Here is a 24,215-nt window from a genome sequence, read left to right on the forward strand (position 1 = left end):
AAAACTGTGCAACAGAAATAAGGTAATGTTTTAAAGCATAGTTGCCCCAAAATTGTTTGAATGGCTGCTCTAGAAATTCCGTCTTTAATTGCCTCTGATAAACGGAAGAAACAACAGTTTAAGGAATTCCCCAAAACGACCGCCTAGCCTACACAGCGGCCCAAAACTGGAGTCTGCAGGGAGGGCCACACCCCTGGCTGCTGATCCGCAGATCTGGGTGGAGGGGCGTGGCCTTGGACAGTCGGGGCGGGGCGAGCGCAGAGTGGGTGTGTCCGAGGCGGGGCGCGCAGGTCCAAGTAGGTGCGACTGTCCCGGGCCGGCGGCGCCCGGGCGCTGGTGGAGAGGTCAGGCTGGCGGGGCCTCGGCCCGCGACGGCGGGTCATGGCGGCAGGCGGCCGGCTGGAGGACGTGAGTGAGGCGCCGAGCCCTGTCCCCGCCATCCCGCTTCCTGTGCTGGGCTCAGGGGGCGGAGACTGCGGGCTGGGAGCTACCCAGAGCCGCAGCGGCTCGACCATCAGGGACGCGGGGTGCGGGGTGACGCGACGGGCGGGGACCATGGACCCCGGCAGCGTCTTCCTGTGTGATCGGAGGGACACGGCAGGGTGGGCGCGCGGGACCCTTCAGTCGGCGGCTCACGTGCAGTGCGCGTCTTTGGTTCCGGAAATGGGAGCTTCACGTGATGCGCGCTGGCCTGATCCGACCTTCCTGGGAAAGACTGACAGGGGGGCTTGCATGCTCGGGGTGACTCGGCCTATGTGGGCCCTCCTGCGGTGGCTGGAGAGCACCGGGGACCTGGTGTGACTCTGGTGCCTGGGCTAACCTCCACCGACCTGTAGCCCTCATTTCCCGGAAACGCAGATTCATGTGCTGTTTTGAATGTAGGCATTGCTAGGAACAGAACGATGTTTGAATCTAGGATGCACGCTCGTTTGCTTAAAAAAAAAAAAAAAAAGTTCCCGGTGGCTCAATTCACAATATAGCCAGTATAGAATGATAATACCGTTGCAAAAATCTTGAGTTTGCAAGCTCATTAAGACACTGATTGATTTGAAATTGGGGCGGCGGGGGTGGGGGTGGGGGAGGCGGGGAGGAAAGACACTTTGGGAGGAAACATACATTTGTTTCCAGAACAAACTATTTTGGTATTACCATAAAAAAAAAAAATTCCTGCCCTTGAGAAATGCAAGACTCACATTACCTTAGCACACTGATCTGAGCTAATAACTAATAAAAATATTATCATGGTCTTAGTGTGAACGTACATTAAAAAAAAAAAAAAAAAAGCAAGGTTCCAGAACTATAAGAGTTCAGATTCTTGTGTGGGGGTTCTGCAGTCAGTCAGTCAATCATTTATTTATTTATTTATTTATTTATTTATTTTAGACTTGCTATGTAGCCCTAGCTGGCCTGATACTCATTATATAGCCTAGCCTGGCCTCAAGTTTGCCTGACTGTTCCCTGACACGACCCATCTGAATGCTGGGATGATAGGAGTACCTTGCCACCTAGCTAGTTAAATTTTCTTAACGAACTATGTTTCTAACAGTAGGACTAATCCAGTTTTTGAGAAAGTGGGAAAGCAGCTAATACTTGGAAACTAAGAGTCATGTGTATTTTAAAGCACAGCACGTGGTTTTTGAAATTTTGCGAGTGAGATTTCATGGACTGACAATTTATGGAAGAAATGAATAAGGGGATGGGGGCGGGGGGGGGGGGGGAGAAGGAGCGCTTGGATCTGTAACTTTCGGGAGTAGAGTCCTAGGTATTTCTTTCAGCAGTTGGAGATGGCTATTTCACCAACAGTTAAGTAGCTGAAACTGAATTATGGATCTGAGTAGGTTGCCTGCCTTAAGTATTTTGTAGATAACCAAGTACACATTTAGTGAACTAAATACATGGACTATGTTGCAAGCCCAGAAGCTTAAGTGTGTCAGTGAACTAATGGCTCATTCAGAAAGACAAGGGCTTGTTGCAGATTTGGGTGAATGAACACCCAGGCCTCTGAAGGACCCAGACAAGGGCAGCTCACAGGCTCTTAAGGGATAGGAGTCATTTTAGAGTCTACACTGGGGTGAATGTATAGCAAACCTAGCTCAGACCGCCAGCAGTATAAATAATGACACAGGCTTTTTAACATTTTAAAGTTTAGGCCTTTCATCGAGGGCAGCCTTCTAGCTACTCTAACCTGACTAATCCTGGCCTGCTATGTGGCTAGCTCTATCTCTCTGCTCAGCTCTGGTCCTTCTGTTTACCCCCATGTCGGCTGGCTGAATCCCTCACCTCTGGTTTCTTCTCCCAGAATCCTTTTCTCTCCTGGAAAAGCCACCCTCCTCTACCTGCCTAGCTATTGTCTGTCAGCTCTGTATTACAGCCAGTCTGATACAATCCTAGATCAGACGAGGAAGAGCAAATATTTACAAAATAGAGACCCAGTAACAACATAGAAATGGCAGGACCAGAATTCTGCCAGCATTTAGGTCTCTGCTGGTACAGAATTAGCAATTGAAAACACAGAGACACACCTTTACAGAGTGTACCCCAACACAAATATGGTGCTGTGACCTTACCTGAGATCTGTCTACAAACCATCTTGTTGTATAACTACCCTTGAACCAAGAGACAGGGAAAATATTTAAAGATATTCCTACATGGATTTTTGTTGTTTACAGGCTCTCACTAGGTAACTAGCCTCTGGCTAGCCTCTGGCTAGCCTCTGGCTCACAGTAATCCTCCTGAAGCCTCCCACATGCTGGGATTATAAACAGCACATGCCACTTACCTGGGTCCCAGTAAGGCTTAATACAACATAGGGTCGCCAAAGGAAGCAGTTACTGGGGGAAGAAAATGAAGAGATGGTATTGGGGCCAAAACAATAGCTGAATTCTTTGGCAGTGACTCACTCAGTCATGAGTTGTGGAAGTGGGTTTGGCGAACGTGGTAGAGTTCTTGCTTGCTTAGCATGCACACAGCCCTGAGCTCAGTCCTTAGCACCACATGAACCAGGCATGTGGTAATCCCAGCATCTGTAATCCCAGCACTGAGGAAGGAAGGACAGGGAATCTTAAATTCAGGGTCACTTTTGGCCTTAGGGAGTTCTGGGCCAGAATAGAGGAAATGAAGGAATGATTTGGGGTAGCTCAGTGTTAGAGCATCTGTGTAGCATGCATGAGGGCCTAGCTTTGAGGGGGTGGGGAGATTTATAAGAAGACAGAAAAGTTGATCAATGAGTTGATTGAAAATGATTCAAGCCAGGCATTGGTGGCTCACACTTTAATCTCAGCACTCAGGAAGCAGAGGCAACATGATCTCTGAGTTGGAGACCAGCTTGGTCTACGTAGTGAGATCCACGGTAGCCAGGGTGACACAGAGACACCTTGTCATGGAAAACAAACAAACAAAAAAAAAAAAAAAAAAAGGAAAGAAAATGATTCCAAAACAACATAGAAATAGGGAAGAGAAAGCAAAAACTTTTCTGTATGTTCAAATGCTTAAAGCTGACCTAGCTTAACTTTGTACAGCTGAAACTTGTCCTCTGACAAGGGGAGAAATGAGTCAAGGAGATGGTGGTGTTTGCTGTGATAGGCATCGTAGGTGGGGAGACAGGTAGGAAGGGGTTTCCTAAGGGCCTGGAACATGAGAAATGAGGGCTCAGGCCAGAAACAGAGTGTGGAGCTCTTTAAGAGTGGAGCGAGCCTGGTGAAGCATCTGGACTCTGCCCTGAAGGTAATGGGGAGATACTCACGGGTCTTGTGAGGATAAACCTGAGGGGTATTGTAGACCTCTTGAGAGCATCCAGGAAGACTCCTTGGGACAGGATTCTGATGGGCTCTAGCAGAAGACCAAAAGAGCTCGGAGACAGTACGAAGGCTGGTAGAAATCAGTGATCGCGTAAAGACCAGGAGGGTGATGAGAGTTCATAGAGGCTGCTGTCTATCTCAGAGACAGAGCATCGGGGTTCAGCCCCAGTGGCACAAAATAAACAATTAGTAGAATAAATAAACATTCACAGCCCCTAGGAGAAGAAGGTAGGAAGATCTTGGGCTCAAGACTAGCCTGGGCCATATTTTGAGACTCTATCTCCAAAAGTGAGGGGGTTGGGGGGGAAGTGGTGGGGGTATTGATATAGAGGTTAGACTTAGTGGCCTCCTTTAATTCCAGCTCTTAGAAGGAAGAAAGTCTGGTCTTCATAGTGGGTTCCAGACCACGCAAAAAAATTTATATATATATATATATATATATATATATATATGTGTGTGTGTGTGTGTGTGTGTATATGCATACATGCATGCATGCATGCTCGCTCAAGCCAGGTGCCTCCTGGAAGCAGAGGCAGGCAGATCTCTGAGTTTGAGGCCAGCCTGGTCTACAGAATGAGTTTCAGGACAGCCAAGGCTACACGGAAAAATATTGTCTCGAAAAACCAAAAAAAAAAAAAAAAAAAAAAAAAAAAAAAAAAAAAAATTAAAAGAGAAGAAAATAGTGGCACACATTGATCGCTCAGTCAGCCAGGTGCTATACTAAGCAGGTTCTTTTTGTGTAGTAATTTGTTTGATCTTTCTACCCAAGATTGGGCACAGGTGTCCGATTTGTATTAGTGTCTTTTTTTTTTTTTTTTTTTTTTCAGAGGAGGAAATTGAAGCTGGAAAGGTGCTTGTTGGTTTTGCAGAGGACTCAGGTTCAATTCCCAGCACTCACATCCCTGGTGTCACAACTTTCTCTAGGGTTCTGATGCCCTCTTCTGGCCTCACTGAGCACCTCCATGCATGTGGTGAACATACAATACACACACACATAAAAATAGAAAATAAATCTAAAAAATAAAAAAATAAAGAAACAGAAATAGAGAGGTGGAGTAACTTACAGCCAGTAAGCAACGGGACGTGAATTTTGTCTCGGTTTAACTTGGGGACCTTCCCCCCAATCCCAAAAGCCATAGCTTTTCTTACTCCCTCTGGTCAGAGTTGATTCTTTCTCCCTGTGTCCTAATTTCTTCTGATGAGTGTTTGATGCTGCTGAGTGAGTTGTGGAAACCTGCAAAGATAGACATGGACCATATGTGAATTCTTGCACCAGTGTTTGCTGAGTGAGTCCCTGTGACAGACAAGGAATTAGTGAATCTAGTGTAGGCTACCAGGAAAGATAGATTAAGTGGGCCTTGGACAGAAGGAAGAAACAAAAAATAGGGAAAGGCCATCATTGCCTAGTATGACAGACACACATACTGCTTTGGAAACAGAGTGGCATGCTTCCAGATCGTGGGTAGGCGCCCTGATGGGACTTGCCCCGACTGGGCAGAGAATGCTCAAGGTCCAGGGTGTTGAGAAGAGAAACAGTCAGAATTGTTAGCTAGCCTGGTGGCAATGCTTGTTAGGCCAGGACTCAGAGGCAAAGGCAAGAGGCTCACTGCAAGTTGAATTGAAGTCAGCAATACCTCTCTAGAGGGATTGCCCCCCTCAAAACACAAGCACAATAATCAGAATTATACCATAGGTTGTGGCAAACCAAGTGGGAGCTTCCAAGCAATTGAGTAGACAGGACACAATACTAGCATTAGGTGCTTGAGTCTGAAAATTGAGCAGTAGCACCCAGATCTGGGTGACACCATAGAGTCCCGTATTTAAATCCAGTACCGAGTATTGAACCCAGGGCTTCACACATGCTAGGCAAGAGCTCTGCCATTGAGCTGTTATCATCCCTCTTATTTCTTAGTCTTTAAAAAAAAATTGTGTGTGTCCACATGCATGTGTGTGCACGTGCATGTGTGTGTGCACACGCACATGCGTGTTAGATTTACTTTAGCTATATGAGTGTTTGGATGCATGCCTGTATGTGTACCATGTACATGACTGAGGAAGTCAGAAGAAAGTACCAAACCTCTGGAACTTAGGATCTAGAGTTACAGATGGTGGCGAGCCATCGTGTCTGTGCTAGGAACTAAACTAGTTCCAGCTTACTTTATTTTTTCTGAGACAGGATCTCAAATACCTTGCCTGTGCTAGCCTGGAACTCACTATGTAGTCTAGGCTAGTCTTCAATAAACATCGGTTCTACAGCCTCTGCTTTCCAGGTGCTGAGATTCTAGGCAGTTGGTACTGCTCTCATACATAACAGTGTCTAGTAAAGGTCTGAGACTGAGATATATCCCATTTGTGTGCAGCAGAGACAGCATCTTTCAACATGGCTTGGATTTTTAGGGTACCACCCAGGGCTCGGCATTTGTTCACTGCTTTAGTGACCAACAGCTGGGTGGTTTTCTGGAAACTGGTTCCTACACACTGGTGTCTCCCTGATAGTTCCACTGGGTTATGTTACTCTTGGTACTTAGAATATTTCTGTTTAAATTGAAAGCTTGTCTTGTCACTTTTGGGAGAAATAAGTGATGCCGGGAACAGGCCCCAGTCCCTCATACATGCTAGGTGAGCACTTGACCAGTGAGTGAGCTATACCTTCCTCCACTATACATTCTTAATAAGGTCTCTTCTCGAAGTAATGTAGGAAATCAGAATGTCTAATAGTTGCATTTGAGGCCTTGTGTAGTCATGCATGCCTACAGTCCCAGTGGTTAGAGGCAGGAGGATTAGGAGTTCAAAGCTATCTTCAGCCACATAGTGAATGTGGGGCCAGCCTGAGCTATATATGTGTGCAGTGTATAAATTGATCATATCCGCCCCTCATACTCCCTCTGATTCCACTCTCCCCGCCCCCCCCCCCCCCGCAGTGCTTTTCTTCTTTTTATATAACCCACTGAGCTTTAATTAGTGTCATCTGCATGGGGAGTGAGGCCATCTACTGCAGTGTGGCTGTCTACCACAACGTACTCCAGAACAGAATGACTGTCCCTCCCCAGCACCTGAGTGCTGGACCAAAGGTGCGCGCCACTGCTGCCCTGTTCCAGCCGTACCGTTCGAAGGCTTGATGGAGTAGGTTGAAGCTGGACATGGTAGTGTATGTTATGATCTCGGTCCTTGACATATGGAGATGAGGGGATTGCTGTGGCTCAGGAGTTTGAGACCAGCCTGAGTCAAATAGGGAGACCTTATTACAATACAAAAAAAAATTGGCTTCAATTACATCATGTATGACTTTGTTCTAGAGTTACAGAAATAAACGAAATAGTTGGGCATGTTTAATTCTGGCTCTTCCGAAGTACAGGCAGGTGGATATGGAAGTTCCAGGACAGCCTGGTCTACATAGTGAGTTCCAGGACAGCCAGGGCTATATTAGAGAGACTTATAAACAAAAAGAGAAAGGAAGAAAATAAAGTGAAATAAAGCTATGTCTCTGGGGCCAAGTGTGGTAGCATACACCTTTTAATACCAGCACTTGGGATGGAGAAGCAGGTGGAGATTTCTGAGTTACAGGTCGTCTAGTCTTTGTAGGAAGAGCAGTCGAGCCAGGGCTACAGAGTAGTGAAGCAATGTCTTTTTTTTTTTTTTTTTTTAAAGTTCTTTGTAGTTTCTAAAGCATGTATGGGAAGCCACTCTTGCCTACACAGTGAGTTCAAAATCAGCATGGGGTCTAGCCAGTATAAACCCTGTCTCAAGCCAGGTAGTACACACTGTTAGTTTCTGTCAGGAGGCAGACGGAGCTCTGTGAAGGAGTCTGTTTTAACAGAAGTTTCATCAGCCAAGCGATGATGGTGAACACCTTTAATCCCAGAACTCAGGAGACAGAGACAGGAGAATCTCTGTGAGTTTGAGGCCAGACTGATCTACAGAGCTAGTTTCAGGACAACCAGGGCTACACCAAGTAACTCCGTCTCAAAAAACAAACAGACAAAACTAAATAAAATAAAATAAAATAAAAGTTTCACCAAGTCATATGGTATCATTTCCTAAAGGCGGGTAATTTTTCAAAGTTGGCTTTAGGTAGGGTCTGTTCTGCCTCTGATATGTGCAGTGTTTTCTCTTGTGTGTGGTGGTAGGGATCAGAGCCAGAACCTCATGTGTGGCCAGGAAACTATACCACTAAGCTACATCCAGCCCCTCTCGGGTTTTGGGCTTTGCCATGTTGGGGAGCAAACCCAGGGTTTACATATGCTAGGGGAGTGTGCTGCTTCTCAGCTGGATCCCTGGCTTGCTTTGTTTCTTAGAGAAAGGCTCAGTATTCTAGGCTGGCCCCAAAGGAGCTCTATTGCCCATACTTGCTTCAGATTCTGGATTACTCTGTCTTAGCCTTAGAACTGAGATCACAGTTCTGTGTCACAAACAAACGTAGAAATCATACAAAATAGTTTCGAAAGCTCCTGTGTGGTAACTCATGCCTGGAGTCACAACACTCAGAAGGCTAGGACAGGAGGACTGCCACAAATAGAAGGCTAGGGTGTGCTGCATGGTGTTTCTATGACAACCTTCACAGTAGAATGTCTCAAATAACCAGAATGTTCATTCTTTCTTTTAAAGCTTTATTAAATGCGTCTTAGAGACATGATGCAGAAAGTCTTGACTGTAACTTGCGTGTTTTTCCCTCACAGAGTTCCTTGGATATCCTACAAAGTATGGATGATGACCCGCTTCTGGACACCCAGCCTCTCCCTCACCACTCTCTTCAAGCTCACTTTAGACCCAGATTCCATCCTCTTCCGACGGTCACCATAGCGAACCTTCTGTTGCTTATACATGTGAGTTCACCGCAGAGCCTGTGTTCTTAAAAGCACAGCAGAGTGGAGGTGAAGAGATGGCCCAGTCACAAGATGCCTGAGGACGTGGGTTGCACCTCCAACACCCAATACAAACCTGGGGATGGATGGGGACACTCCTGACAACGTGGAGGTAGAGCTAGGAGGATCCCTGGTACTCTCCGGGCAGCCTGATCTAATAGGAGTGAGCCCCAGATCCTACTGAGAGACCCCATTCCCAAAACAAAACAAGATAGATGTCTCCAAGAAACAGCATCTGTATTGTCCTCTGACTCCCAAGTACATACACATGGGCACACGTACACCATACATAGCTCTTCCAGGCCTGTATCTATCAGGTTCTTTTTAAATGTATATACTTTTGTACAAATTTTTGTGCTTATACTTCTGTTTCAAAAAATGTATTATAGAGGTTTGCACACGTGTAAGGACATTGTGAATAGCGGTGTTGTTTGACTGACTAAGAAATCACAAATTACCTGGTATTCTGAGGACCACTGTCTCTGCTCCCAAGTTCTAGGCTAGCTGGTCCATGAAGACTGCCTCCAGACAAGGTAGAAGGAGAGGACCTACTCTGGATATGTTGTCTGGCGTCCACATTCATGCTGTAGAAAAGGGATCACTCACAAGCACAATAAATACATAAATAAAGCCAGGCATGGAGGCACAAGCCTTTAATTCCAGCACTTGGAAGGCAGAGACAGGCAGTCTCTGTGAGTTCAAGGCCAGCCTGAGCTACAAGTCAAGTTTAGACCAGTTAAGGCTGTACAGTGAGACCCTTGTCTCAAAAAAAACCAAACATGCCTGTAATGTCAGTAATTAGCAGGCAGAGTCAGGAAGATCAAAAGTTAGAAGTCAGTTGGGCTACACAGTAAGATCTTAGCCTTTTGTTAAATTCATGCAGAGATTAGCATATATGCAAATCCATACTCATTTTAATTATTTAATCTTTATTTAATTTTAATACTCTTTCTCTTTTTCTAAGCTCCCCATTCATTACATCTGTGCCCCAAGAGGCTGGCTCCAGAGGACTAGTGTGGACAGAGAGTGCACTTCTAGCTCTGCGTCTTGCTGGCTTGTCTGCATGCTGCATTTCAGAGCCAGTGCTCCGCAGCTCACCCCTTTTCTGTGTTATGGGTCTGTCCATCAGTAGAGGCTAGTATGGGCCAGTGACTGATAATCCCTTCAAACTTTTACAAGCTCTTATTCTGTTGCCTTCCTGACCTTGAACTCATGATGTAGACCAGAATGGCCTAGAACTCAGAGATTAATCTGGTTCTGCTGCCTATGTGCTGGCTATTGAATTGTTTTTTTTGAGGAATAAAATCCTTACAGGAAGATTGCTAAATCAAGATATTTCCAAATGACTTGAGTCAAGATATTTCCAAATCACTTCCTAAAAGTGAGTCCCAGCCTGGTTAGCAATTCATAAGAGTGTCTTTCCCGGTGCCCTGGAACCATTTAAACTTTTGTCAATCTCTTTAGATACTTGTTCTCCTAAAACTGAGGGATAAACTAATTTTCTTTTCTTTTCTTTTCTTTTCTTTTCTTTTCTTTTCTTTTCCTTCCTTCCTTCCTTCTCTCTCTCTCTCTTTCTCCCTCCCTCCCTCCCTCCCTCCCTTCTTTCTTTCTTTCTTTTTTTCTCTCTTTCTTTCTTTCTATTATGTGTGTGTTTTGGTGCCCTCAGAGGTAAGAGATGGCAGACCCCACTGCAGCTGGTGTTAGGGGCGGTGTGAAGAGCCCAGCAACAAGGGTGCTGGGAACAGTGCATGTGCTTAACCATAGAGCATCTCCCCAGGCTCCTGGAAGTAAATGTTTAAACCATACTTTTATTAGTTCTTTTTTTAAAAAAAAAATACTTATTTTTAATGATGTAGTGAGGAGGACAGCAGATGTCCTGGAGTCCAGAAGAGAGGATGTGACCCCTGGGGCTGGTCAGAGTGAGCCATGTGACATGGGGACTGGGGTCTGAGCCCTTAAAGTCTTCTGCCAGAGCTGTTTGCACTGTTAGCTGCTAAGCCACCTTTCCCATGCATAGTAATTGCTTTTGACATAATCAACTCTTTCTATGCCTCTCTCTCTCTCTCTCTCTCTCTCTCTCTCTCTCTCTCTCTCTCTCTCTCTCTCTGTGTGTGTGTGTGTGTGTGTGTGTGTGTGTGTGTGAAAGACATAAAACCTCAACATTAAGTGAGCATCTCCTTAAGTGAGATTTAGGTGGTTTTACTTTCTTATTTATGCTTTTGTCTGTGATTTCCTACATTTTTCTTTTTCAACTGTGACATGTAATCTGCCTATGTAACCCAGGCTAATCTGAAATTTTCCATCCTCCCAAGTGTTAGGATTACAGGTATGTGCCTCTCTGCCCAGTTTCTACAAATTTTTATGATGCTTTTGGTTAAAAAAAAAAAAAAAAAAAAAAAAAAAAAAAAGCATGGAGCTGGATAGATGGCTCAGATGTTAAGAGCACTGGCTGTCCTCCCAGAGGACCCAGGTTCAATTCTCAGCAACCGCATGACAGCTCACAACTCTCTGTAACTCCACTTCCAAGGGATCTGGTACCCTTCACAGACACGCATACAGGTGAAACACCAGTGTATATAAAAATAAATACATCTTTAAAAAAAGAATAGGGTCATATAAGTCGCCTAGAGACTTTTAGGAAATGCCAGTGCCTGTTTTCTAAACCCATGTATTTGTTATTATTTTTGGTCACATTGATGTGTGAGTGTGCATGGTCACAGCTGTGTGAGTTGAGGCCTGTGTGTGCCACAGCACACAGAGACGTGGGGACAACTTGCAGGAGTCAGTTCTGTTCTTCTGCTGTGTTGATCCTGGGATCAGACTCAGGTTGTCAGTCCTGGTGACCAATGCCTCACCCCACTGAGCCCACTCTCGCCCCTGACTGGAACCTTCATATTTACTGTGAACCCCGCTGCTTCTCTTTCCAACAGGTCATGTTTGTTATTTTAGCATTTTTAACAGGTGTGCTGTGTTTGTACCCTAATCCAAATGAAGACAAGTGCCCAGAAAACTACACCAACCCATTGAAGGTTCAGACAGTCATAATCCTTGGGAAAATTATCCTGTGGATTCTGCATTTGCTTTTTGAACGCTATATCCAGTATCACCACAGGAAAGTCAAGAGCCGAGGCTATTCCCAGATTTACCAGTCTACAAGGCATCTCAAGACACTGGCCCTCATGATCCACTCTTCTGGTGAGTACTGAAAGACCCCCGCAGAGGGGACCCTCACTTAAGTCTGGACAAGCGCGCACCCAATGACACACGAAGACCTTCTTGATGCAAAAGCAGAGGAGGTTTAATAGCGAGGGCCCTCTGATTGAACTGTATCTCACACAGGAGAAAGCAAGGTCGACCCAGAACCCAGAAAGCTGGGAATATTTATGGGCAGGGATTAGGGAAGGTGGGGAATTCCAGCGTGGTTACATGTGATTGGATATTTCAAACATCAGCAATTTAGTCATACAGGCAGGATGTCTGGTTATTTTTAACTACGTGCCAATACGTGTCTGGACATGCCCTTGCATGTCTTTGTGACCATGAAGTCTCAGACCTCCTAGAAGGGTGGGAAAGGAAAAACACCAGATGGCCCATTACTCACTTGGGCATGTTTAGACTTGTCTAGGGCATGTCCCTTTGTTTTCGGTCATCCTGTTCCTGGTAGATCTGGATGTTGCTATTATAACTATTTTTATCATAGCGTAAGGTGGTCTTTTGCTGATCATGAATTTTTATAATCACTCCAATATGGGTTTCTTAAGATTTTGTTCTCACATTCCCTACTCCTTTTGTTTTGAATAATTCTAATCTTAGAATTAAAAGTTCATATCTTCCCTGCCATTTCCTATAATTTTATATTCATGCCTCAATACCATCAAGTGAACGGCTTCTAACCTAGTCTTGACAAAAGCTAACATCTTATTTATTATGCATGGACCAAAAACCAGTAACAGAAAAATGATTATAACAGGACCAGCTGCAGCAGAGGTAATGTAGTCAGCCAAGGGGAACGAGCAAACCAAGACTCAAACCACCCTTGTTGGGCTTCTCTTTCTTTCTGTCTTTTATCTAGTCTTTCTCGGAGCCTTTGCATGGAATCTTGGACCACTCCAGTGTGATCAGCATAAAAACAACATTCTTCTTTTAAAGCTGCACATAATCCCCCATCTTTTAAAAATAACAGATCTAATCCTCTTCTATTTTCTAGGACTACTTCTGATAATGATGTCAGTGATTTCTCCAAATTAGTGATAGACTGTTCTAGCATCTTTAAATCTTCATCAATGGCTGTAGAGAGGGCATTAAGGCCTCTCTGCCCAGTAACTAAAGCAGCAGCACCTGTCCCTATCCCAGCCACAATACCAGCACCTAATAAGATAGCCAGAGTAATAGATATTGGCTCTTTTTTATATCTCTGAAGCCTGTTCTCAAAATGTTTCTCAAAATTCTCTGCAGTGTAATAGTAGATTCTGGGGATCAATTGTACTAGTACGCAAAAGTCTCGGGTTGAATCAAACACACTGGTGGATATACAAGGGGTGAGCCCTGTATTACAGGCCCACCATCGATTTGGTCCAGGCACCAGATAAAAGGTGGTCAATGATTTAAAAGAAGACTTTGTCTGATTACATAGATGTTTATGAGAAGCAGGTGGGTTACCTAGACAAAGGCCTGTCCTTCCTATCACCTCGGGCAAGGTAATCTTCTGGTCTGTTTCCCAGGTACAGGAATGATGAGAAGTGGTATTATTGTTAAAGGCCCCATTCACGGCGACTCCCTCATAATTGGGGGGTGCCGTAGTTAAACATAGCCAACATGATCTTGTGGATTCTGGGCCTGTTTCATTCAGGGCCTGAAAAGCCCCAACTACCAGGTTGATTAACCGCTGTCCTGTAGATGGCTCAGGAGGATCGGCAGATGTTTTAAAACCCCATGTAGGTCCAAAACTCTGGGAGGTAGCAGCAGCAGCTACCGGTGTCATTGGGGCAGGGGTTAGAGATGGGGGCTCAACAGGGGGGCCTTGTCCCACAAGGACCCTATTGGGCCCTATGGATACTGTTAAAGGATTTTCTACTCTAAGCTTTATAGCAAAATAAGTCCTGGGTCTTCTCCTTCTCTATAGAGTTGGAGGCCCCAGTGGGCTCCTCTCATCCATTTGGTGGTCTGTTGTCTTCCCACCTCAGTGAATTGAATTCTTAAAGGCATACACCAGGTGGCTCTACACAAGGGGTTGCTAAAATGGCCTGCATAATCAATTGTTCCTCCTTTTAAACTATAATTTCTAGTAAGCGTGATCCAATCAGTAGTGGAGGAAGGCTTCCAACTCACGGTTCCACTAGTCTCACATCCCCAAGATTTACAGTAAAAATGTTCCTTCCCTCCGCAGTATCCCTTTTTCTTAGGCCTGTATGGACCTGGGCATACATAAAAAGACTGATAATATGTCTGGGATCTGCTGAAGTGGGTACAACATCCATGATATCCCCCAGTCTGGCCTGTACAGTCAGGATTCATATCTTTAATTTCTTGCATCTGTGCATCCCACCCGGGAGCCCTGATTATTACCTGACACAGGTCAGGAAACAAATCTGGCCACCATGTCCAAAGAGGGCGCGTGGCGGCAATTGACCAAACGGTGCTCTCCTCTGAATTAAGCACTTCCCAAGTTTGTCTCACCGGGCATGGGGATTTCCCCCCATCACCTGAGGGGTGCCTACAACACAGGTGCAGCTTAAGAGGGTTATCAGTCCTTTCCAAAGTCCATCCATCTTGTTGAGAATCAGGAGGTGCTCTTTTTACATGGGAGGTGTGGACCCACACAGCAATACCGTCTACTTTCACGGCCATGGGGGTCATCATCAGGACTAAGTATGGGCCTTTCCACCGTGGCTCAAGGTTTCCCACTTGATGCTCAATGTCTCCTCACCAGGACCGTGTCTCTGACCTCAAACTGATGCGGTACTTGGAGGTCGCCAGCAGAGTAAGAGTTCTTAAGCTGTTCCCAGGCTTCTTTTCTAACAATTTCAAGGGCAGTTAGTCGGGCTAGAAGACGAGAAGGGGGAATAAAAGGATCATCAGGACGTGCATTATTTTGCAAAGTCTCAAAGAGGGGAGTGGGCGCCCCAAACATCAACTCAAAGGGTGTAAGGCCAAATTCTCCTGGAGTATTGCGCACCCTAAACAAGGCAAGGGGGAGAAGGACTGTCCAATCTCCTATGCCGGACTCTAAAGCTAATTTAGTTAAGATCTCCTTTAATGTTCTATTCATTCTTTCTACCTGACCTGAGCTCTGGGGTCTATAGGCACAATGAAATTTCCAATTTATCCCCAGTTGTCTGGCCAGTCCCTGACTTACCTGGGCAACGAAGGCAGGCCCATTGTCTGACCCAATTACCCGAGGAATTCCAAACCGAGGAAAAATCTCCTCAATGATCTTCTTAGCCACTACATTAGCTGTCTCTTTCTGGTGGCAAAAGCTTCTACCCAACCTGAAAAAGTGTCTATAAAGACTAAAAGATATTTATTTCCATATTAAGCAGGCTTAATTTCAGTGAAATCCACTTCCCAGAAAGTTCCTGGTCGCTCACCACGGAGACGCTTTCCCGTTTGGATCTTACTTGACCCTGCATTGGTTAGGGCACATGCTTTACAATTTTTCACTATCTTCTCTGCTATTTGTCTTGACCCCGGGATAAAGTGATACGGGGACTTGGCTGCCAATTCAGCCATCTTTTTAGGCCCCAGATGAGTAAGGGCATGTATATTTGTCAGGTAGGCATACCCCTCCTCCTCATCCAGGGGAGCTCTTCTCTGTTTTCCCCACGAAAGTTCTCTCATGTCCGGAGCCATCATGGTTAAAATCATAGGTCCTTGTGCTGCTGCCTTAGCAGCTTGGTCAGCCATTCGGTTCCCTTTTTCTACCGGCCCATCTCCTTTTTGGTATCCTGGGCAATGTATAATCGCCACCTTGCGTGGCAAATGAATAGCCTCCAATAAGCTGAGAGTTTCTTCCTTGTTTTTGATTTCTTTACCAGCAGATGTCAATAGTCCCCGCTATTTATAAATGGCTTCATGAACATGAGCCGTTGCAAAAGCATATCGGCTATCTGTATATATATTAATAGTCTTTCCTTGTGCCAATTTCAGAGCCTGAATTAAGGCTATAAGCTCTGCTTTTTGGGCTGATGTCCCTTCTGGTAGGCTACTAGAATCCACAGGATGGATTCTCCATCCACCACCGCTGCTCCCGCTCTTTGCTTACCTTCTACCACGAAGCTGCTTCCATCTGTATACCAGGCTCTTACCCCAGGCCACGGTTGGTCTGTTAAATCTGTCCTAGTGCCGATCTCTTCGGCCAATATTTCTTCACACTGATGCACTGGGGTCTCACCAGTCTCCGGCAGCAGGGTGGCCATATTAAGGATAGCAGGCTGAGCAAAAGTCACTCGTTCAGTTAACAACAAACTTTGGTAGTGAGTCATTCGGGCATTGGACGTCCATCGATCTGGTGGTTGTCTGATAATACTTTCTAGTGCATGAGGGGCTATCACACTCACATTTTGGCCCATAGTCAATTTATCAGCATCTTTCACAAGCACAGCCATTGCTGCTACTGCTCACAAACAAGAGGGCCATCCACTCGCTACAGGGTCCAATTTCTTTGACAGATAAGCTATCGGTGGTTTCCAGGGTCCTAGCGTTTGAGTAAGAACCCCTCTGGCAATTCCTTTTCTCTCATCAACATATAGAATAAAAGGCTTTCTTAAGTCTGGCAACGCCAAGGCAGGAGCATGTAACAGCGCCTTCTTTAAAGTTTTGAAAGCCGACTGGTGTTCCTCTGTCCAAATGAACTCTCCTTTTCCTCTGGTCAAAGGATAAAGTGGGGCTGCCAGGGTAGCAAACCCTGGAATCCAAAGTCTGCAAAACCCCACAGTTCCCAGGAACTCTCACCTGCAAGGGGGGGGGAGGCGGGGGTGGTGGTGGTGGTGGTTGGGGTCGGGATCTGCATCACCATTTGCTTCCTTGCTTCAGTAAGCCATCTCTGTCCTTCTCTCAGAGTGTACCCTAGATAGGTTACCTCTGTCTGGCATAGCTGTGCCTTCCTAGCAGAAGCCCGGTACCCCAACTCACCTAACTCAGCCAGAAGTTTCTGAGTTCCCACTTCACATTCTCCATGGGTTTCCACTGCTACCAGGATGTCATCAACATACTGCAAGAGAGTCACCTGGGGATTTTTGGCTCGGAATGAGGTGAGGTCACGATGCAGGGCCTCATCAAACAGAGTGGAAGAGTTCTTGAACCCTTGTGGCAGTCTCGTCCACATAAGTTGTCCAGTTTTTCCATCTTCAGGGTCTCACCATTCAAATGCAAACAGGAGCTGGCTACTGGGGTGTAATCTCAGACAAAAGAAAGCATCTTTCAAATCTAGAACTGTATACCACATTCGCTCAGGTGGTAATGTACTTAGCAGATTATAGGGGTTAGGCACAGTAGGATGTATGTCTTGTATTCTTTTATTCACTTCTCTCAAGTCTTGTACTGGGAGATAATCATTAGTTCCTGGTTTCTTTATTGGGAGTAGGGGAGTGTTCCATGGAGACTTACAAGGAACCAGGATTCCCTGTTGAAGCAGTCTGTTAATGTGGGGGCGTATACCCTCTCTCGCTTCTTTACTCATGGGGTATTGTCGTACCCCTATAGGTGTGGCACCGGATTTAAGCTCAATTACCACTGGGGGCACTTGCTTTGCCATTCCCATTCCACACAGTTTCTGCCCAGGCTTGAGGAAACTGATCTAGCCAATTCTGAATGTCTACAGATGGTTCCTGTTGGTTCTGGTACAATCTATATTCTTCTCCTGTCTGTAGAGACAACACTAGAGTTGAATGAGTTTCAGCTCCCCATGACAACTGTGGTCCGCTGGGGGCAAAAGTAATCTGAGCCTTGAGTTTTGTCAACAAATCTCTTCCTAACAGAGGTGTGGGGCACTCTGGTATTACTAGAAAAGAGTGGGTTACTTGCTTCTTTCCCAGATTTACAGTTCGGGAGGTAGTCCACGGATACTGTTTTTGCCCTGTGGCTCCAATAACCAATGTCTTTTTATCTTTTATTTTTCCCAAAGGTTGCTGCAATATTGAGTATTCAGCTCCCATGTCTATCAGAAAATTCATAGGGGTCCCCTCCACTCTCAGGGTTACCCTGGGCTCGGGGAGGGGGGCCGAGCCCCATCTCCCCTAGTCCTCGTTGCTTTCCCCCAGAGCCAGAGTCTTTGTTTTTCTCTTGTTGGGACACTCATGAGCCCAATGACCTTTCTCTCTACAAAATGCGCACTGGTTTTTCTCAAGTGGGGGTGGCTCCATCTTCCTGGGTCTCCTTGGCCCCTGCCGTCCACCACCCAGGTCCTCTAGCTTTCTAACCCTATTCCCTCTTTTTCCACCTATCACTGCGGCCAGTATACGTGTCAGGTTCTGCTCCTTTTTCCTATCTCTCCTTTCTTCATCCTCTTTCCTTTCCTTCTTTTCTCTTTCTTGTTTCTCCTCCTCAGTCTCCCTCTTATGATACACTCTTTCTGCCTCTTTTACTACATCTCTAATGGTATAATCCTGCAATCCTTCAATACACTGAAGCTTCTTTCTGATATCAGGGGCAGACTGCCCAATGAAAGCCATGATCACAGATGCTTGTTGTCCTTCCGACATAGGGTCAAAAGGGGTATACCTCCTATAGGCTTCCATAAGTCTCTCAAGAAACACTGAAGGGGGTTCAGTAGTTCCCTGCATAACTTCTTTTACCTTAGCCAAATTGGTGGGCCTTCTCGCAGCCCCTCTGAGACCCGCCACTAGAGTCCGGCGATAAATGGACAGCCGTTCCCTACCTTCAGCCGTGTGATAGTCCCATTGGGGCCGAGTCTGCAGGAATTTCTCAGCAATAGTAGCTTCATCCTGGACCAAGAGCCCATCATCATTTTGGACATTCTTCCGGGCTTCTGAAAGTATTCTCTCCCTCTCTTCTGTGGTAAACAGAGTCTGCAAAAGCTGCTGGCAATCATCCCAAGTGGGCTGATACGAATACATCAGTGATTCTATTAAGCTTTTTAGCCTTTCGGGGTTCTCAGAGAAAGAAGGATGATGAGTTTTCCAATTTAAAAGATCAGAGGAAGAGAAAGGCCAATACTGTAGTAACTGTAAGTGGGTTGGGTCAGCCGGGGCAAGCCCAACGGCCCTAAGAGGCAAGGCCTCCGTGGAGTCTGGCCCTTCTGAAGATGAAACGGCCCCCCTCCTACTCCTAGTCCCCGCAGAAGGGCCACCATCCATTACTTCAGGGACTGGAGGCACAGAGGGCTGGGGAGCAGGTTGTGGTTGAGGAGGATAAGGAGGGGGAGCAGGAGGAGCAGGAGCGGGTACAGGAACGAGCCACTCTGTGGGAGGAGGGGCCCACTCGGGGGGTTCTTCAATTTCAGGATATATCTTGGGTATGGGTCTGAGAGGAGTACTAGCTTCTTCGTCTTTTGATGGTTTCGAATTATTCTTCTTTTCCGCTTCCTCTCGAATTGTCAAAACCCTGGAGTTGGGTGGTCGATGTGTGACCCAGGGCTTCACCCAGGGGGGCGGGTAACGGACCAAGGCTTCCCACATAAGGATATAGGGTTGCTGGTCTGGGTGGGACCCTGGGCTTTCCTGGAACACAATTGCCTTAACGGTTCTGATAGTTAGTAAGTCGAATGTCCCCTCTGGGGGCCATCCTACATCAAAGGTGGGCCATTCTGATGCACAAAAAGTCTGCCAAGGTCCTTTTCTAACAGTCACCGACAAATCATGTCCTCTAGCCCTAACGTTGCCCCAATGATCCAGAGTCAGAGATAATGGTGTGGTTATAGTTTGCCCCATTTCAAATCCTAGCAACCCAACAACAAAAACACAAACACACAAAACAAACACAGACAAACACACCCGGCCACGTCTGGTCTGATAACACCAGCCAAACTCGACCTCAGATGGAGAAGGACTCCACGTCTTCTCCCCGTGTAGGAGCACTCTGTTTCCTACGTTCTGAAATCCAACGGTCAGATCCCCTGACACAGACACGGACAAAGACAGCAGTGCCGCACTCAGACTCAGACTCACACCACTCACACAGACCTACCTCCAAGGGGTCGTCGAGGGTCTTGGGTGGTCGCTCAAATCCCGGACGAGCCCCCAAATGAAAGACACCCCCCCGCAGAGGGGACCCTCACTCAAGTCTGGACAAGCACACACCCAATGACACACGAAGACCTTCTTGATGCAAAAGCAGAGGAGGTTTAATAGCGAGGGCCCTCTGATTGAACTGTATCTCACACAGGAGAAAGCAAGTTCGACCCAGAACCCAGAAAGCTGGGGATATTTATGGGCAGGGATTAGGGAAGGTGGGGAATTCCAGCGTGGTTACATGTGATTGGATATTTCAAACATCAGCAATTTAGTCATACAGGCAGGATGTTGAGTTGGCAGGATGTCTGGTTATTTTTAACTACGTGCCAATACGTGTCTGGACATGCCCTTGCATGTCTTTGTGACCATGAAGTCTCAGACCTCCTAGAAGGGTGGGAAAGGAAAAACACCAGATGGCCCATTACTCACTTGGGCATGTTTAGACTTGTCTAGGGCATGTCCCTTTGTTTTCGGTCATCCTGTTCCTGGTAGATCTGGATGTTGCTATTATAACTATTTTTAATCATAGTGTAGGTGGTCTTTTGCTGACTATGAATTTTTATAATCACTCCAATATGGGTTTCTTAAGATTTTGTTCTCACAGTACCATGTCTCTCATCTGCTCTGTGGAGCAGCCAAAAAGGACATGTGGAATTTGATTTTACTGAGTTTATAATCAAATATATTCTCTTTTTTAGAGTGAGATGTATTATAGCTCCTATCCTGAATTTTTCTTTTGGTGGGAAGAGGGAGGGATTGAACCCATGGCCTTGCACATGCTAAGCAAGCACTTTGCTACCTAGCTGTGCCCCACCCACCTCTTGAAGCTCTTCTGAATAGTCTCCATGGTTGTTTTGAAATAGGATCTCACTGTGTCTTATAGGCTGCCACTCCTAAACTCTCTTTTCTGCCTGGAAGACTGAGTCAGGAAACTTGAAGTTTCGAGGCTTGCTTGAGCTATAGTGTAACTCAGTAGTGCAGTAAAAACTGTCCCTATGCTTCCAGAATAAACACTCTGACACCAGTGACAGTGGAGAGGAGATGTCAGCAAGGGACCAACGTTGAGATAGCCCTGGGAAGGCCTCCATCCTTGGTCCAATTTGCACTCACGTTTTCTGTTATTGTTTTGTTGTTGTTGTTGTTATTGTTGTTTGGTTTTCAGAACAGGGTTTCTTTATGTAGCCCTGGCTGTCTGGAACTTACTCTGTAGATCAGGCTGGCCTCAAACTCAGAGATCCTCCTGCCTCTGCCTCTAGAGTGCTGGGACTAAAGGTGTGTGCTGCCACCACCACCGCCTGGTTGCACTCCTATTTTGTACTCTAACACCACAAGGTGATGTTATGGAGATAACGTGGCTGGCAGCAGGCTATTAAAGGCCACAGCCTGTTGTCTCAGCTGTGTCTCCAGCTCAGTGTGGTTCCAGGTAGAAGTGAAACTCGTGTTTAGCAAACAGGCAGTACAAACAGTTCTTTAAGCTAGTCACTGAATAAACCAATAAATTAATATCTCATAATTGATCTTTTCTACCTTATTCTACTTCATTAGTGTCTTAGGGTTTCCATGGCTGTGAGAAGACACCATGACCACGGCAACTCTTATAAAGGACACCATTTGATTGGGCCTGGCTCACAGTTCAGAGGTTTTAGTCCATTATCAGGGCAGTGCACAGGCAGATGTGGTGCTGGAGAAGGAGCCAAGAGTTGTACATCTGGACCAGTAGGCAGCAGGAAGAGAGAGACAGTAGGCCTGGTTTGAGCATCTGAAACCTCAAAGCCCTCCCCCAGTGACACACTTCCTTCAACAAGGCCACACCTCAGAGATATAATGCCACTCCCTGTGAGCCTATGGGAGCCATTTTCATTGAAACCATCACAATTATTAGAAAGGTCCTGTCACAAAATAAAGCATAAATAAACTCAAGATATGCTTGTGATGGCGTACTTGCCTGTCTTTCACAAGGCCCTTGGTTGAATCACAGATATCCGACACATTCAGTCAACAGAAGCCTCATGGGTCCTGAGACAGGGCACGATTAGTAACCACACAGTGTCTAGCCTGCCTCTCTCAACTGTTGTACAGCTTTTAGAAGTTTAATTGAATGAAGTTGAACTGAACTAGGGGGTTTTGGAACAGTGTCAATTTTTGACCTTCTTAGAAAAAAAAAAAAAAAAAGCCTTGTAAGTTCTACAGACTTGATTTTTTCTTCTATATTCTGTTAGTGTATTACCAAAGGGTAACCCACAAGCTCTTCTACACAACAAAGGTTGTAGTGGAGCCTAAAGCAACACATGTCAGCAGACAGGGAGCACAGGGACCTGGTTATTACTCTGACTCTACAGGGGATGATTGTGGGTTCCAACTGATGTATAGCCACTGTGTGACCAGAAGATGTCCCTATAACACAAGAATAAAAACAGAAACCTTTTAACTACTTTACCTACCATAGGTGGCGTAGGTAAAGAATACTCTCAAGGAATGATCTAGAAATAATAGTTTCCGTTTGTTTGTTTGTTTGTTTCAAAATCTGGAAATAATAGCTATGAAATTCACCAAGAAATTATTTGATCTTTACTATTTTCATATCTGACTTTAAGCTGGGTATGATGCAACCTGACCCTTGAGGAGGTTGAGGCAGGAGGATGATCAGTGAATTCAAGGCCAGCCTACACTATATTGGAACCCTGTCTCAATAATATTTTTTTCACATGTGCAGAAGAACCAAAAGAAGTCAGTTTAATAATTCCCTAATTCTATAAAGCCAGTCATTCCTTAGTTTTAAAACAAGGTCAATTCTTTGGTTTTCTGTTTTTGTTTTGGGGGTAGAGACTAAACCCAGGGCTTTGAACTTCCCCGGCAATATCCTGCCACTGAGCTGACGCTAACTCCTTGCGTTTAGATGCGGTCTCATGTAGCCCAGAACAGGCTCGCACTTGCTATATAGCTTCATCTTCCTGCCTCTACGTTTTGAATTCAGGGGTTTCAGGGCCTATCCTTGATTTCATGTGGTTCTAGGGATTATTATTATTATTGAACCCAGGCTATTATTCATACTGGACAAAAATTCTACAGGCCAAGCTATATGGCCAGCCCTCTAGCTATTTCTTCTTCTTCTTTTTTGTTTTTTAAGAATTTAAATTTCCAACCTTTTGAGCTTCCCTAAGTCTGGCCAATGAAGCAGAGGTTCCACTGATTGCTGGTCTTTCTGGTGACCGGACCCATGCTTAGGCTGTGTAGAGCCTACCCTTATTAGCATAAACTCTTGTTTGATCTTATGAGTTTGTTATATATAGCAACATAGCTCTTTCACTTAGAAAATTATAAGGGCTTAAGGAAGTTGGAAATAGGTAGATAGATGATACATACATACATACATGATAGTAGATAGATTAGATACATACATACATACATACATACATACATGGATGGAGAGACAGACAGACAGATGGACAGGTAACAATTTATAAAAAGCAGACCAATAGGAGCTTTGAGTTGACTGAAGAGCATTGTCCCATTGCTGTCTGCTTCTCTCCCTTCCTCAGGCAACACAGCCCTTCTCCTCCTCCTCTGTGTGCAGCACTCTTTCCCTGAGCCCAACAAGCTATACCTTGAGCTGATTCTGGCCGTCCTGGCCCTGGAGCTGATCTGTTCCCTGAGCTGCCTGGTCCTCTATACAGGTGAGAAGGGAAGCCGCTGTCCTGTGACCTCTGCCTGCCTCTCTTCTGCAGTCAGAAGAAAATCGTAGCCTGCTATCTTAGTGAATGCCTTCCCCCTTAGCTGAGGACTCCTTTTGGACCTCTGTCATTTACTTATGACCACTTCTGGTCACCTCTCCTTTCAGACCAACGGGAAGAGACAGCCACTACTGGTGAGTCAGTTTTCTACATCAGTGTCGTTCGTAGATTTTTGGGAACATTTTAACCTGGAGAGACAGAGAGAGTGCTTACTGCTCTTAACTATGTCAGGCAGCTCACAACATGCAGGAAGTCCACTCCAGGGGAATCTGTGCCTCTGGGCTCCCGAGAGCAGGGGGACATACCCTTATACACATGCATAGAATTTTAAATTCTTTAAATAAGATGAAATTTTCAGCCAACTGAAGCAAAGCTTTCTGAGAAAACACAACATCTTTGCTTCCTCTAAGGCAGTGGTTCTCAACCTTCCTAATGCTATGACCCTTTAATACAATTCCTCACATTGGGCTGACCCCCAGCCATGAAGTTATTGTCATTGCTACCTCATAACTGTAATTTTGCTACTGTTATTAATTATAATGTAAGTATGTGATATGTAGGATATCTGATTGATCCCTGTGAAAGGATTTGACACCTGAAGGAGTCACCCACAGGCTGAGAGCCTCTGTCACAAGG

General features: G+C 45.6%; 1 protein-coding gene across 1 annotated transcript in view; it reads left to right on the plus strand.

Annotated features, from left to right (window-relative positions):
- Window positions 1-235: 235 nt before the first annotated feature.
- Tmem192 (transmembrane protein 192) overlaps window positions 236-24,215 on the plus strand; it is a 28,455-nt gene continuing 4,475 nt past the window's right edge. Inside the window, exons 1-4 of the mRNA XM_034520924.2 lie at window positions 236-408; window positions 8,474-8,620; window positions 11,590-11,854; window positions 23,388-23,522. Of these exons, the coding sequence (XP_034376815.1) occupies window positions 382-408; window positions 8,474-8,620; window positions 11,590-11,854; window positions 23,388-23,522 (574 nt within the window). The 5' untranslated portion in view covers window positions 236-381. The remainder of the gene's footprint in view (window positions 409-8,473; window positions 8,621-11,589; window positions 11,855-23,387; window positions 23,523-24,215) is intronic.

The sequence above is a fragment of the Arvicanthis niloticus genome, chromosome 16, assembly GCF_011762505.2.
Source record: "Arvicanthis niloticus isolate mArvNil1 chromosome 16, mArvNil1.pat.X, whole genome shotgun sequence".
Classification (NCBI taxonomy): Eukaryota; Metazoa; Chordata; class Mammalia; order Rodentia; family Muridae; genus Arvicanthis; species Arvicanthis niloticus.